At 37.3% G+C, this 17,013-nt stretch overlaps 1 protein-coding gene across 11 annotated transcripts in view; it reads right to left on the reverse strand.

The window, feature by feature from the left end:
• ABCC9 (ATP binding cassette subfamily C member 9) overlaps window positions 1-17,013 on the reverse strand; it is a 157,526-nt gene that overhangs the window by 30,799 nt on the left and 109,714 nt on the right. For all 11 annotated transcript variants that reach the window (XM_045072907.1, XM_045072908.1, XM_045072902.1 and 8 more), the window contains 6 exons: window positions 16,219-16,315; window positions 12,639-12,868; window positions 11,812-11,960; window positions 11,529-11,598; window positions 9,328-9,485; window positions 4,512-4,604 (listed from right to left, as the gene is read on the reverse strand). In XM_045072907.1, coding sequence (XP_044928842.1) covers window positions 4,512-4,604; window positions 9,328-9,485; window positions 11,529-11,598; window positions 11,812-11,960; window positions 12,639-12,868; window positions 16,219-16,315 — 797 coding nt within the window. The remainder of the gene's footprint in view (window positions 1-4,511; window positions 4,605-9,327; window positions 9,486-11,528; window positions 11,599-11,811; window positions 11,961-12,638; window positions 12,869-16,218; window positions 16,316-17,013) is intronic.

The following is a 17,013-nucleotide window of genomic DNA, read 5'->3' on the forward strand; positions in this document are numbered from 1 at the left end:
TTCCTATTAAGGATCACTTCATAAATTTCCTCATAATTTTGCGGCCACAAAAACAAGGCATGGCCTGTGTTGCAAGGGCCTTACAAAAACCAGAGTAAGTTGTACAGAAGCGCAATAAGCTCTACCTACTTTTTATTGCCTTTTTTTTTTTTTTTAACTTTTCCAAATAACACAGTTAAAGGTGGATAGGAGGAGCTGAACGAGGACCAGAGAAGACAGGAAACTATGCATGTGTAACAGGCAAATAGATACTTTTAAATTTCTCCTTCTGCTGGGGTTTCTGGGAACCAAAGAAGGAAACTGAGTAGAAAGAAGTAGAGGATGGAGGTCCTTGGAGGTGGCAAATGTTCTTGTTAGATGAGATAGCTTATGCTCAAGGTTCTAAAATATTTGTAAGGATGGTCACTGCACGAAAGGAACTCTCAGCCTATGGTACTTATAGGATTTTATGACAAACACAGTTTAGATATTGATCCCTGGCCAAATTCAGCTCATTCTTGGAAATCAACATCATCAACATCATCATTATCAACATCAAATTCTGGGTAATCCGTGTTATAAATGAAACTTCTAATAAGAATCTTATCCATCTGAACATGTGAGCTACTTTTTCACAGAACTCATGCTACATGGTGATAAATCTTTCCAAATAACAAAAATAGTCTCTTTTCATTTTTCAGTTATTTTCCGTGAATAACAAAAACAATGGAAAGCTGGATAATATAATAAAAATAACTGATTTGAAGGTTGGAGGAAATGCCAAATCAAAATGTGGTCTATTCACTCTTCATGGCCATGACTGTTCATATATGGACCACTTGTCTGCACATTACATTTTTAAGACATATTTTAAGGCATAGCCAAGTTTCATTTGACAGCTCAGAAATGATTCCTGTTTGATAAAAGACTGCCCCAAGTTTCCCCAAATCTTCAAATGAATTTGCAAAACTTTATATTAAACCATCACTATGTCACAAGTCCTGTGTGGGGCGTTCACTTGGCCCACAAAGTCGTCCATACAGGCCAATATAAAGCAGATACTTGATATCTGTCCAATCCATCTGATCATTCCAATATGCCAAACCAGATAAATCAGATAACTGAGTCAGACAACATATGATCTACAATAATCAAAGGATTTGGCAATCAGAGCCAAATAATTACCTCACTTTGAGTTATGAGTTTGCAGCCTTGACCTAAATGCCATGTACAGAAGGACCTACACGAAAGAGCAACTTACTGGAGTGGGCCTGAGAAGTCCCAGGAACATGCCTGTTTTGTACTGGGATGGCCCCTTAGAACTGAAGAGAGTGAATAAAGAAAAGGCAGAATGGCCCACAGGACTAGAGGATTTACTGCAATAGTGGATATGAATGGTAATGAGATATATCCTCCTAAGGAACAACATTTCTGTATTTGCAATGTTAGGGAGATTGCCAGCCATTCATTCCGAAACTTTGCAAGACATCGGGGGGGGAAAAAAAAAAATATATATATATATATATATATATATATATATGAACAAGATGTAACCTCTGCCCTTGAGGAATACTGTCTTTAGGGAAGGAGGTAAACACGGTGGTAACAAGCAAGGACCATGCAACTCAGAGGCTGGTTATAACAGCCCTGTGCACGAAACGCTACTTGAGTATAAAAGAAGGGGGCAACTCGCACAGGGAAGGAGATAGAGGATGGGGAGAGAAGGAGGATTAAGCAAAGTTTCATGGAGGACCTGGAGGAAGATCCAAGTGAGGTTTTAAAGGATGAGATGAATGCTTCAGGTTAACAAGGGAAGACAAAGCTGTGGAAACAGTAGGAACAACATGAGCAAAGGCACAAAAATGAGAAAACTCATCATGTTCAGGGGCTCAAGAGAGGGTTTGCTCTCTACAGGATGGTGGTAATGGAGAGATTGGGGATGGGGCCCACTGGACCAAAGCCACTGGACCACCTTTCAGATGAACATCAAAGACTTTATTCTGACAAAGTGCTTTGTCTGGGATGCTTCTTACTCTTCATTTAGTTGTGGGATATTGTTTCAGATGCACTCTTAAAGAGTTTGTAAATGGAATTGGCAACGGTCTGAAGCAGCAGCGAGAGGGGAGGGGTGGAAATGCAGTGAACATTCTTTCTGTGTGTTTCTATTTGGCAAGAAACCGTCTGTTTTCCTAATGGAAACTTTGACACACTCAGTCTGTATCTTTTCATCCACATCCAGCTCATCTTCTGAACATTCTTAGACCTTTATTCTGTTGGACCAAAAAAAAAAAAAAAAAAAAATAGGAAAGGTCACTGAAATCTCAGTCTAATTTAACTGTGAAACTTTCGTGGTAAACTACTTGAGGGAGTTCACTGCCGTGTGTGAGTACACCACGAACCCTGAATGCAGGGGAGGAGAGGCAGCCTAATCAGTAAATGCTAACTTTCCAAAAGAGCTGAAGACTCTGGGGACTCTGGGTAGCCTGAAAGAAAGGAAGAAATGGATGGAAAAGAAAATGTTTGATTCTTGACCAAAAGCACCAAATGTAAAGACTCTAGAATTTTATTCATAGCAGCAGGACTGTCCCCACATTTTAAAACTTCTTTTGGTTTAAAAATGCTGATATTTGCGGTACTTAATATTTACTTTAGAAATGAATGTTAAAAGATATAAATCTGGATGACTATGACGCAGATACTTCTCCATAAAAAGTTCGGTTGTCTTTTGTTTCTTCCAATCATAATTCAAGCCTTGAAGATTTAACACATAGTATTTTGTTCTTCTAACTACCTAGACTTTTCCTCATGTAAAATTAGGAATAGTCATGCTAAATTCTGTCCATGTGTCTAACAAAGAAGAAAAATGAAAAGCCTAAATCTTGACTCTTGGTCAAGTTCCTCTGTCATTCTAAACTGTTTTTTCCTTCAAGACAATTTACCTCATTCTAGTCATCATCACTCTTAGAAAATAACTTCACCTTGTCCGGAGAGAAAACAGAGCAAGGACTGTTATATGTTGAACCCGTCAACGTCCTGCAGTGTCATCGAGGAGCTTGCCTGAATCCTGGCACTTCTTGCCCCACACCTGCCATGTCACCCTAACTGTTTTCTTTGTGGTATTTATCTGGGATGGAAGTGGAAGGCCATGTCTTTGTAGACTTTAAATATCCATACCAAGAGTAGTACCAGCATATGTTCAATACTCAAATAGATTAACTTGAAAGGATTTATTTGGTGAAAAATGAAATCTTTAATATGATGGATGCAATGAGTACCACTGGTCATTACTGGCTTCCACCAGGACACAAATTTGGTCTTAATATTATAATTTGATGTCAATCAGTAGTTTTGTCATCTCCAATAAGAGCCACTCTGATGGGAAAACACACCACTGCAGAAAGTGTGAATTTTCATGATGAAGTCTATGTAGATTGATGCAGAAATTCTGTGATACATATTGTTGATGTTTATATCTCTCTATTCTACTTTTTGACTCAGGTTTTTATATCTAATAATATAAATATTTCTTAGGGTAGAAAAAGCTCTAATTGAAATCACTACATGTTTGCATTTAGGGTTCCAAGAAGACATTATACTTTAAGATGTCAATTTTCCAGATTAAATGAAATACTCAGTGCTGCCACCTTCTCTTCTGAGTTTACTTGAACAGGGAAAATAGGACCAGATCATTTTCTGAGTGTTAAGTAAACGCTTTTGATCAAAAGCTTGGGTTCTTACTGTTTACCAGTAATAATTGAAGAAAACTGGGACGCCTGGGTGGCTCAGTTGGTTAAGCAGCTGCCTTTGGCTCAGGTCATGATCCCAGAGTCCTGGGATCGAGTCCCACATTGGGCTCCTTGCTCGGCAGGGAGCCTGCTTCTCCCTCTCTTCTGCCTGCCATTCTGTCTGCTTGTGCTCGCTCTCTCTCCCTCTCTCTCTCTGACAAATAAAATCTTTAAAAAAAAAAAATTGAAGAAAACTGATTAAATCCTAAAATAACTTGATATAGTAGTATTTATTTTATTTTATTTTTAGTAGCATTTCTTTTATTATTAATATTCTTATTTTAATATATTCTTATTAATAATATTAATATTATTAATATTCTTATTTAATGTCCTTAATATTCTTATTCTTATCAACAACTTGTTGATTGGATGCTTCTTTTCTAATCACCATGATTAGTGCTTTCCATGTATTTGTCAATCAGCCCAATGGCCCTAAGAAGCAAAGTTGATTTCTCCATTTCACAGATAAGAAAACTGAGGCTAGGGAATTGACAAGACAGATCTACATTACACAGCTAGTATCTTTCCAATACGGTATTTCATTCTTTCTTTATGTTTGTCAAAATTTCAGAGAATTAGACTAACTCTGAACATTTATTGCCATATTTTCCCTCTTCTAGTTTAGAACACTGCCATGCCCACACAGTAGGCATCCAAAAAATGGTAGCAATTATCAGTTATTTGCAGATAGGTTTGTTGATTATATGATTGCCTAATCAGCAAAATGAAAATATCTTTGCTCACCTAAATGCCCGAATGGTGGTGAGTCCTTCAGCTGTTTCTGAGAAGTGGCAAAGTAGAGGGAGCTGGGTAGAATCATCAAGTTCCTGGAGATCTCTAGAACAGAGAAAAGTGCAAAATTAACTTCAGATGCATTCAGGTTCAGAGGCTACTGTGTTCATCCTAAATTAGGGTTTTTCCTTGTTATTGCAACTAATTCCTCCCAGAACCCAGTTAACAAAAGCCTCAACAGTTTATAATCTAAAGAGGAAGAGAGAGATGAGTACAGAATGAATTTTGGTCCAGGCCACATATGTACTGCGTTGTAAAAACTACTTGCTTTGTGCAACAACTATAGCAAACTGCTATGGGGACACAGAGGAAAGGACGATTACCTCCTACCTCGGAGGTGGGTAATATTTTGGGGGGACATGTGGAATTTAGGCCAAATCTTAAGCTTTGAGGAGGGCGTCAATAAAACAAGAAGCGCATTCCAGCTATGGGAATAAGGGCAAACACAGCAGACTAAAGAACGCGGGCAGGTGCAGTCTGGGTGGTGCCCAGAATCCTTTGCGAGTGCTGCAGCAGGGAAAGGCTGTGTAAAGGAGAGAGGGGACTTGTGGTGGAGGGTCCTGGGTGACTTGGACAAAATCCCTGAAGTCTAGAAATGAAATGATCAGGCTGTGCTTCAGCAACATGACTTGGTCGGCTATAAAGGATGAAAGAGAGTAAGTGAGTTAGGGCACTCTACATCAGAGATTTTTTTTTTAAAGTTCTGAATTACTGGGATTCTAATGAGATTTTTTTTTTAAAGATTTTATTTATTTATTTGACAGAGAGAGAAATCACAAGTAGGCGGAGAGTCAGGCAGAGAGAGAGAGAGAGAGAGAGAGAGAAGCAGGCTCCCGCTGAGCAAAGAGCCCGATGCGGGGCTCGATCCCAGGACACTGAGATCATGACCTGAGCCGAAGGCAGCGGCTTAATCCACTGAGCCACCCAGGCGCCCCCTAATGAGATTTAAAACAGTCTCCCAGAAGTAGGTTTCTAAATTGCGACAATCGATGAATGGTAGCAGGGTGAGTAAGAGAGAATTGTCAAATATGGCTTGGCTGTTTCTAGCTTAGCCGACTTGACAAATGATGGTATTATTTACCAGGGTGGAAGACACGGAATAAAGGGATTTGAAGAAAAAGACAACGAATTTGCCCTTGGCCACAATGAATTTGCTTCCTTGCCTCCACGCTTCATGGAACTTTTTTCATTGGTCCTCTGAGGAACTATAAAATATACATATAAAATGTATATTATATATATATGTATATATGTGTGTGCATATATATATATATATATATATATATATATATATATGTATAATATTCAATGAACATTTAGTGGACAAACATCTGAATCATCCTTTTCATAAAGATGCATACTAGTGATGAAAACATTTCCTGAAGCCACATAAGCTAACATTTCTAGAAGATAGGCTAAGTGTTATACCATATGTTTCAAAATAATCCTCTTTTTTCTTTTCAGTTTTTTTTTCCTGCCATGGTTTAGGTTTTGGGGTTGAGAGTTTAGAGCTGCAGCATCAACATTCACCTTCCAGAGTCAATGAATTAAACTGTTCATAATCTTCAACAATAACTTGGGCCATTCTGGGCTGCCTGTGTAGTGCCACAAACAAATGCAAAACTCTTTTGAGTTCCTACAATGGATTTGTCCTCTTTAGAAACTGCAGAGGAGACAGAAAGAAAGAGGGAAGGGAAAGAAAGAGGAGTGGAGGAAATCAAGTATGAAGGAATGTGAGTAGTTTGCTACTTTAACCATAAAACTAAGTGGCTATTTGTCAATTTGACACAAGTAACAGGTGGTCACTGCATTTGAGGTTTGCAATGAAGGGAAAAAATTAGGATGGAGAAACCCTTGTTTATAAGACTGTGCTTTGTGAAACCAAGAAGGGGAGGGCACAGCTTGACCTTATATTCTTGTAAGTAGGACTCACACTTCCTTACAGAGTTAACCACACATTAGGTCTTTGATTTCAGAGATTCCAAATTCCATGACATATCCTGTCTCCCACTTTAATTCCTTTTGGTACTTACAAAACAGCCTGTTAAGTTGCCTGAGTTTTTCAATATGAGTGAGTCCTGCAGAGGCTCAACATCTAGAAAGGTTTTTTTTGTTTTGTTTTTAAGATTATTTATTTATTTATTTGAGAGAGAGAGAGAGAGAGCGAGCACATGTAGGCTGAGCGGCAAGCAGAAGGAGAGGCCAAAGCAGACTCCCCACGGAGCAGGGAGCCTGATGTGGGGCTCAATCCCAGGACCCCAGGATCATGACCTGAGCTGAAGGCAAACACTTAACCGATTGAGCCACCCAGGTGTCCCTAGAAAGGTTTTTTGTCTGTGAAACTAAATGTCATGTGCTTATACTTGTTTACTTCCATAGAATTTCAAATAAGAATGTTTGATAATCCACTATCAGTGTTAATTCTTTAAAAGTGGCCATCTCATCCATGCGGTGCCTGGGTGGCACAGTTGGGTAAGCATCTGACACTTGGGTTCAGCTCAGGTCCTGATCTCAGGGTCCCAAAATAGTGCCTCACATGGGGCTCTGCACTCAGCGTGGAGTCTGTTCGAGATTCTCTCTCTCTCTTCCCCTTCCATTCGTTCTCTCTCTTTGTAAAATAAATAAATAAATCTCTTTTTAAAAAAAGATCATCTTCATATTTTAGGCACTATCAATGCTAGTAACAGATTGTTCTTTGTTATAATGAACAGAATCCACAATTTTTATTATTTGTTTAATTATTTAATGATTTGCAATTCCAATTTATAATGGACTAGGAATGTTTGCCTAGTCTTTGTCCTCAATTTGTGTTGCAAAGGGATAAAAATAAGCCCAAATGAATATGTGACTGAAGTAAGACATGACTATAATATTTAGTGATAAGAAGATAAGAATAGATTTGGAAACAACAGAAATAAAGTAACTGAACTTGCCTCTCCAGCAAGCAGTGTCAGTAATGGTAACAGAATAAACGAAAAAGTGAACTCATGATTAACTCTTCCCTTTTGGTCTCAATTTGCTATAAGAAAAGCAGATGAGGCTGGGAATGAAAAAACATTCTAGATTTTTTTCTAAGATTTTATTTATTTATTTGACAGAGATCACAAGTAGGCATAGAGAGGAGGAAGCAGGCTCCCTGCTTAGCAGAGAGCCAGATGTGGGGCTCGATCCCAGGACCCTGAGATCATGACCTGAGCTGAAGGCAGAGGCTTTAACCCACTGAGCCACCCAGGCGCCCCAACATTCTAGATTTAATACAGATCTCTAATATTGGAGGACCCCCAAATCATAGCTGAGGGAAAACAACCACATTTTTAAAATTAAAAACTGTTACAAGATATATTAAGAGGTTCCCAACTACAATCTTGGCTTTTCTTATTACCTTCCCCAATTTCTCATCGTCTTCTTTGCAGTCATGTCCTATTAAATATCCTCAGTTTACCGAATAAACTCAGTATCTATCTTCTTATTCTAGCACTTAATGCACAAACAAGGATTACCTTATCTACAGGGACTAAGTTTCTTGAGCACAGGTTCTTGTCAGGTGGATCCCTTCACCTGCCACATGGCTTACACAATTATTTTCAACACTGTAATGCCTACTGAGTGTTTGTTGCAATAAAGTGATTATTGCGGGTGCCTGGGTGGCTCAGTGGGTTAAGCCGCTGCCTTTGGCTCAGGTCATGATCTCGGGGTCCTGGGATCGAGGCCCGCGTCGGGCTCTCTCTGCTCAGCAGGGAGCCTGATTCCCTCTCTCTCTCTCTGCCTGCCTCTCCATCTACTTGTGATTTCTGTCTGTCAAATAAATAAATAAAATCTTTAAAAAAAATAAAGTGATTATTGCAATGGTATAAATTTACTGTATTATTTATAACAACTCTTCAAAGCTGAACTGGAATTTTTTTAAAAATTTAATTTAATTTTTTCAGTGTTCCAAGATTCATTGTTTATGTACCACATCCAGTACTTCATGCAATACATGCCCTCCTTAATATCCCCCACCAGGCTCACCCATGCCCCCAACCCCCCTCCCGACTCTAAAACCCTCAGTTTGTTTTTCAGAGTCCTTAGTCTCTCATGCTTCGTCTCCCACTCCGATTTAATTTTAAAACAACTGGTACTACATATCATTTAACTATAGTACATCTCAGCAAATGATAAATCTTATATTAATAGAAGAATGTAAGATTCATGGCTACTTTTATTTATATTTGGCTGGGTACTCAAGTATGTGTTAAATTATCCAATCTGGAAAGTTCCAATCTCTTGGAGTTACAGCTCTTCTATCAGACATTCAAGATTATCTCCTTTTCTAGTCATCACTCTGACTTATCTCTTTAACCTTTTTAAATTCTTCTGATTTTTACAGAATGCATTTTAGCATTTTACAATATTTTATCTTTTCTTCCCACTGTGCAATAGAACAATATGAAGTCACTTACTCTTTGGAACTGTGTCTGGTTTTACAAGATTTCTGTCAATGTCATGTTCAGAAAATGGATCACAGAATGAAAGATTTGGCATAGTTTGTGGACTCAAAACTCAACACGTCAATCCACATGTTAATAAATATCCAAGATTTAACAACCAATTACAGAAACAATTATAATAAATCTCCAAATGAAATATAATATAGGTTTTATCGTGTTAAAAATAGATTGCTTTTCCAAATTCCATACCTAATCTTGAAAAACACTATAGCAAATCTGGATCACAGCAAATCAAATACATAGGTTTTTGAAAATGAATAGAACTTTGTTTTACTTACTTAGAAGCGACTCGAAAATATTTCTGGATAAAGTAAAAGGCGACCCCAAGAGGCACGAGAGCGACCAGGAACACAGGGGTAGCATAAGAAATCATGCCAATGGCAGACAGACAGAGCAATGTTGAGCGAGTCAGAGATTCCAAAGTTGGAGGGATGTGCTGTGAAGAAGGTAATTGGAAAGGGAAAATGTTTGAGCTCAAAGAAAATATTGGTTACAGTGCAATAAAATATTCACTTCAAAGTTAAATTATATAATTATTTACCAAAGTACCACATGGACGTTTTCATTGTAAGCAAGTCTTCATTCCTTCAATTTCACTCACTTCCCTTAGCTCAGTATTTTTATCCACTTCCCTACCTATCTACTTATCCTCTGTCAGTCAATTTATCTTGGGGATTTTATGGAAATAAATCTCATTTGTCTATGTGTTCTTGATTTATTTTACTGAACAAGATAGTCTATAAATCTTCCCATGTTACCATACACAAATCTCCCTCTTTTTTAATGGCTGCATACTATTAAAAACATAGTTAGCTATTCCTCTTCAGTAAGAAATCACATTAATTTTCTGTATTTGGCTTGCTCATATCCTTTACATGTTTTTGATTGGATTATTTATTTTCCTTGTTGATTTTTAGATGGTCTTTATAGGTTATGGATGTTTTCCTCTTGCTTTACATATGTTCCAGCTTTTCTCCCAGTTAATCTATTATATTTTAAATTCATCTTTGATGTTTTTAGTTCAACAGAAGTTTGAAATTTTATATAATCATTTCTGCTGGCTTTTTTCCTTATTCAGAATTTTGTGTCTTACTTAATTCCTATCCCAAAATTCTAAAACCATTCTCCCGCATTTTATTTTATAGTTTTATATCTTTCTATGGCCATCTTTATTCCATAAGTATTTGCTTTTATTTTATGGATAGCTAATTGTCCCAACATCCTTTATTAAAAAAATAATCTTTTTCTTACTGATTCCAGAAACCACACTTATCCTGTGTTAAATTTCTCCATATGCTGGTGTTTCTGAGTTCTCCATTTTATTCTTTTGAACTACTTGTTTTCTGTGATCACCAGAGTACTTTATTTTTATAATGTTTTCTGGGTATCTGATAGGGGAATTCTCTGTATATACAGGATTTTTCAGATTTCCAGGATTGTTGTATCTCTTTTCTTCTTATTAGTTTCCCTCTCTACTTTTGTTTTTGTTATTATTATGAGTAGTATTTATTTTTCACTTAATTTTTTAATTGGTGCAGAGAAAGTTACTGAATTTTATATCATACACTTTATGCAGATACTCTTCTGAACTGTCAATCTAGCTGTTTTTTTTTTTATTGTACTAATTGTCTTGAACTTTCTAGGTGGCAATCATTTCATCTTCCAAATAAAGACTGTGTTGTCTCTACTTTTTTGCACATGTATTCCTTATGAAGTGTTTTAGATGCAATGTGACTGACACCAAAGAATACATCAAAATTTTTCAGTATACTTTTTAGTCAGCTGCATGCATCAAGCATTGTTTTCCTAAACTGGGGATAATTTAGATATTCTTTTTTTTTTTTTTTTAATTTAGATATTCTGATAGTAACTCCGAAAGTCAGAAACGACAAGCGCTGGATTTGATGGATTCTTCTGTCAGTTATCCTAAGGGGTCTGTTTTTGGAGTGATCCAATTTTAGAGTTTAAGGACTTTAATTTCAGGACAAACTTCCAGAGGCAGACGGATCTAAAATAAACTCGGCATCCCTGGAATACTCTCTAAAATATCATACCATCTAAAGCTTTTCTTAGTAAAGAGCCAGTCTAGTTGAAGTAAAGGACATGTAAGACAGCTTGGCCTTCTATCCTTCACTTCTGGGAGACACTCTTCATCGATACTAAACTTTAAGAATTTTGTTGTGACTGGAGATACATTGATCAAAATGATTCCTTTTTATAATTAAAAACTAAGTGTTAGTTTATTATTTCACACTGATTCTCTAAGTATCCTCTTCTACATGCATACATTATTTCAAGTTAAATCTTTAAGTTTTTATTCTAGAAATCAGTTGTGCATATAATATTGATATGAGTGCATATAGGCTTAAAGTTTTAGAAATATTTTATTGTTAATAGGAATCATGGTTTATCTTAAATATTATTTATCTTACACTGAAAAAGTTGTTTTTGAACTTGGAAGTAACTCAGAGGCACTCACCTGATCAATGATATTTGTATCAGCTGAGAAACGATTGAGAATCAGTCCCAGGGGGGTGGTATCAAAGAATCTAGGCAATAAACAGATTAGAATGTATGATAATACTAAACTGTCTGGAACCTGAACACTGCTAATGGACAACTTAGAGCCCAGAAAATGGGAAGGTTCCTATTCATTTGCTCAAAGACCAAATACACTCTCTAAAGTTTCACACTTTGCTTAAATTTAAAGATTCATGTTTTATGATTTTGTGTGGGGGAGTAAGAAATAACTACTTTTTTACCTTATTGGTCCAAGAATTATCTTATTGAGGAGATTGTGGTGAAGGTTTTTGGCAGCCGTGAGACCCATCCATTCTACAGTGAGAGATGTAACAAGGCAGAGGAAAATACCTGCTCCACAAAGTATGCTAAATCCAGCTACATAGTAGGTCTAAAAAGCAAACAACACCAAAAACCCACATATGAAATTATCAGTATTTTCTTACTGGAACACAAAATATCAAAGTCAGACAATATTTTCAACTTCATTATCTTGCATCAGTTTAGACAGTTCGTGGAGACTAAACACAGTACCCCCACCCTGTCCCCACTGGTTTCCTTCACCCTCTTCCAAGGTTTGCCTAAGGGCAGATGAAGCATTACAGTCTATTTTCCGATTTGGAATATTCTTGGCTTTCTACACCGTAGAGTTTATCCTTCCTATCCCTAATCTCAGAATGACCAACTAATACGTTGATGTCAGTAGTTAAAATCAATACCATCAAAACAATAACAACCAAAGTTCCATGTATATGTTACACACACACACATACACGCACACAATCATGTGCTTATACCTTCCCTGAATCCAAATCCAAACATTATCTTTTAATGTTTCTTATGATAAGCTTTAAAAATGCAAAAGAAATCCAAATAGTTTCCGTTTTGACAGGTCATTCCATTTCAGGTCCTATTTTAGTTAACTTACTGAATCATTACAATTAATGATTAATATTAATAATAATAATAATAATAATTAATGATTAATATTAATATCAAACTAAATAAAAGTATCACTGTTAATCTCAATATTAATTCTCTTAATGATTTAAAACAGAATTCACTATACCTGATCAGCTTTTCCACTATTGTTTATACTGTACTCCGAAGTCCATGTGGCCAGCCAGTAGTCGATGGCCACAATGACTGAATGTTTCAAAAGCTTAGAGAAAATCATCAGGAAGAGCAAGAAGAATCCTCCAGAAGTAAGATATCGCCAGCAGGTTTTCCAAGGCATTTTAGTTCTGAGCCTCATTACAGTGGACATATTATCATCCTCATCTTCCTCTTCTTCTTCCTCTGCATGTAAAATATTAGTTTAAGCTCTCCTCAGTCAACAGGTAGATAAAATTGATATTACCTTACAAAAAAGCATATAAAAATCCCCCTCAGATTTATAGAAATACAAGTGTTAGTCTTAGAAATCTTAAATGCTTTTAGCAGGAAAAACACCCATTGAAAAAATTGGTGAAAAATGAATGGATGAGCAAAACAAGAAGCAACATTTATGTCTGGATGAGATAATTTTCCAATTAATTACACAACAAATTGACTAGAAGTATAGACTAGAAGTTTACAAATTTATTGAAAGAACCATATTGCCAATGAAACCACAGGTCTGGCCCTTAAATACGTAATTCTTTGAACTCTAAATTTCTGTATTTGTAAAACTTCACCAGAAGGAGATAGACTCTGAAATTTGTGGATTGCCCAAGAGGGCATAATCTCTGTTCTCTATGGTCCATTTTAGATGTGGTCACGGAGGCGCATGAGCAAGAAGAAATCTTCCAGAGAGCAAAGGCAGAGGACAGAGGACAAGAGTCAGGGAGTTCCTCTCAGATGTTTAAACCATCTGGAAACTCCAAGATGATTATCCTAAGAACATACTCCACTAAGAAGACAGAATTTTGGCATTTCCTCACTGGCAAAATTTGATTATTTGTGTGGTCTGGCAACGGTTGTGCATTTCCCATCCTTTCCTTTTCCAAAGACCATTTTCATTGCAGTTATCCTGTTATGTATTCTACTACTGTATACTGAGCAGGTTATGGGTAGGGAAGAGAGGTAACTTTGATTTACAGTTTATCAGACCACAGAAATCTAAATGTGGATACTATGGGAAGACTGAGCATCACCAAAGATCCTAATATTTTGAACTAGATGAAGTAAATGAACAGGTCTCAGAAAATCTGTCCTTTGGTAAGGGTAGGTTCAATGCGTGAGCAGGATTAGAAATCTACGTGATGAAAGTTCACTTCCAGACTACTTGCTGTCTCCCCAACATCCATTCACTGTTTCCATACTAACTGAAATTTCAACTTGCCTATGGCTGCCCAGCTAATGACAAGATTTCTTCCTTCTTCCAGTACCTAATCTGTCCATGTAATGAACTGGCTGATGGTAAGGAGTTAGGAACAATATGTGCAACTACTTCCCTTCTTCCCTTCTTGGTGGCTGAAACAGACATACTGACCAGGACCAGGAATAGCAACCAAGTGAAAAATACGTAGCATACTCGGCTCTTTGATATGCATTACATCATTTTATTTTGTAGGAAAGTAGTACTACGTTATTTTATGCCCCAGAGAATGGATTAACCAACAAGCCCGGGGTAGAGTATCCAGCCATATATTCACCACTGGAACAGTGGAGAGCGTAAGTGGGCATGACTCCACTTTTAGAATACATTAGAAATAACTGGTTTTAAATTCTAAAGGCTGATGTCTTTTTACAGCACCAGACGTTCTTTTTTTTTTTTTCATTTTATATAATTTTTTATTTTTTATAAACATATATTTTTATCCCCAGGGGTACAGGTCTGTGAATCACCAGGTTTACACACTTCACAGCACTCACCAAAGCACATACCCTCCCCAATTTCCATAATCCCACCCCCTTCTCCCAAACCCCCTCCCCCCAGCAACCTCAGTTTGTTTTGTGAGATTAAGAGTCACTTATGGTTTGTCTCCCTCCCAATTCCATCTTGTTTCATTGATTCTTCTCGTACCCACTTAAGCCCCCATGTTGCATCACCACTTCCTCATATCAGGGAGATCATATGATAGTTGTCTTTCTCTGCTTGACTTATTTCGCTAAGCATGATACGCTCTAGTTCCATCCATGTTGTCGCAAATAGCAAGATTTCATTTCTTTTGATGGCTGCATAGTATTCCATTGTGTATATATACCACATCTTCTTGATCCATTCATCTCTTGATGGACACCTAGGTTCTTTCCATAGTTTGGCTATTGTGGACATTGCTGCTATAAACATTCGGGTACACGTGCCCCTTTGGATCACTATGTTTGTATCTTTAGGGTAAATACCCAATAGTGCAATTGCTGGGTCATAGGGCAAGGAAACAGTTAACAAAATCAAAAGACAACTGACAGAATGGGAGAAGATATTTGCAAACGACATATCAGATAAAGGACTAGTGTCCAGAATCTATAAAGAACTTAGCAAACTCAACACCCAAAGAACAAATAATCCAATCAAGAAATGGGCAGAGGACATGAACAGACATTTCTGCAAAGAAGACATCCAGATGGCCAACAGACACATGAAAAAGTGCTCCATATCACTAGGCACCAGGGAAATACAAATCAAAACCACAATGCGATATCACCTCACACCAGTCAGAATGGCTAAAATCAACAAGTCAGGAAATGACAGATGCTGGCGAGGATGCGGAGAAAGGGGAACCCTCCTACACTGTTGGTGGGAATGCAAGCTGGTGCAACCTCTCTGGAAAACAGCATGGAGGTTCCTCAAAATGTTGAAAATAGCACCAGACGTTCTTTAAAAATATTCTTAAATCTAAGGAATTGAAGTGCAAAATCCATTCATCCATTCTCTCAAAGAGTATTTACTGAAATACTGAATAGTTATCTGGTATAAAAAGGTAGCATGTCTTGGTGGTTTTTAGCTTGAAATTACAATTTTCTCTCTTTGTTAACTGGCTTGTAAATGCAGTCTTAAGCAAAAACTGTATAAGAAACATGAAGTATAGTGCATTTACCCTATGGAATTATATGAGATTTCTCTTACAAACTTCTTGGCAACACATGTCAAGGCAATGTAATTATTTCATCTTATTCCAATATATTCCAGGAAATCTTTTGTTCTTTACTATACCTTATTAGATCCAGAAAACTGAAACATAACAAATGGCTTTCGTGGAATTCTCTTCTTCTTCACTGCTGTACTGTTATGAAAATTCCATGAGGACTTACTGAATGATTCAAATATAAATATTTCAAAACAGTATTTTCTTCATATTTCCCATTTATTGCCCATTTCTGAAGGACTTACATTTTATTAATGACTTGGTCATTCTACTAGTCCTTTCCAATTTATAAAAACAAGGGTCTAGGTCTGATCACAAACCGGGCCTTGCCTCTCAGCCCTCTCTCACACAGCACAAATACACTAAGACACACTTAGAAACCTCTCATGATGCTGGTTGATGGATTATATATACTTTTCTTTTGCTCCTATTCTTTTCATTTTCAATATTCATATTTGGCTTAGTTCTTTTCTACCTACGAAGTGGCTTTTTATTCTTCATGGGCACACTGTTTATCAGGTGCCAAGGTAAAGCAGTCACGTCCCACTTGAAGGTTTTAGATAGAAGAGAAAAGTCTACCTTCATCTTCATCCTCCATTTGGGCTTTGGCCTCTCTTGAGTACATGGCTCTTCGAAGGGTTTTCCTCTCTAGAGTTGTTTGGTCAGCTTCCATATCCTACAGTAAACACCACATTACCATTATTCAAGGAGCTCACAGCCACAGGAAGGTTTTGACTCACCCATCAGTGACCCATACGTACCAACTGTTAGTTATCTTTGCCAGTCTTGGGCTCTCTGCTCTCTATAGAGATCCACAACTCCTGTCGTAGGAGTAGTTGTGAGGCAACATCTGAGGTTTGTAAGGCTTCAGAGCTCAGAGGTGTTGGGCAGTAAGAAGCCAGGGTAGTAGCAACAACACAAGGGCGCCAACCCCAGGAGCAGGGACACTTCCTTAAGGTATATTTCACCACTGCTACTTGTTTTATCTTTACCTCACTTTCAGATAGTCCCTATAATTGTCTAACTAAAGATTTATTCATGATAATAAATAATTTCCTTCAAAAATGCATGCAGTTCTAGACTGGGCAAAGCACTATCACTCATCCCCTCTTCTAGTAAATTACTAAATCAGAGTGAGTTTCCTTAACATCTCACTAGGGTAGCTGCACAAAAGCAACAGACTTCAATAGGCAGTGAAAGAAGGTAAGTAATGAAAAATGAGGGTACTTAGGTGCCTAGCACCTTTAGGAGAAAGCCTAAGGAGGAGAAATATGCAGAAGGAGAAAGGAAACATCCCCCAAACAAACTATGTGAATTTTTCAGAGTTGCTTCAGATTTGTGTGCTCAAGACAGGGAGAAGAATTTAATTTCTCC

This window comes from Mustela putorius, unplaced genomic scaffold, assembly GCF_011764305.1.
Source record: "Mustela putorius furo isolate JIRA1106 unplaced genomic scaffold, ASM1176430v1.1 tig00537227_pilon_pilon_pilon, whole genome shotgun sequence".
NCBI classification, from domain to species: domain Eukaryota; kingdom Metazoa; phylum Chordata; class Mammalia; order Carnivora; family Mustelidae; genus Mustela; species Mustela putorius.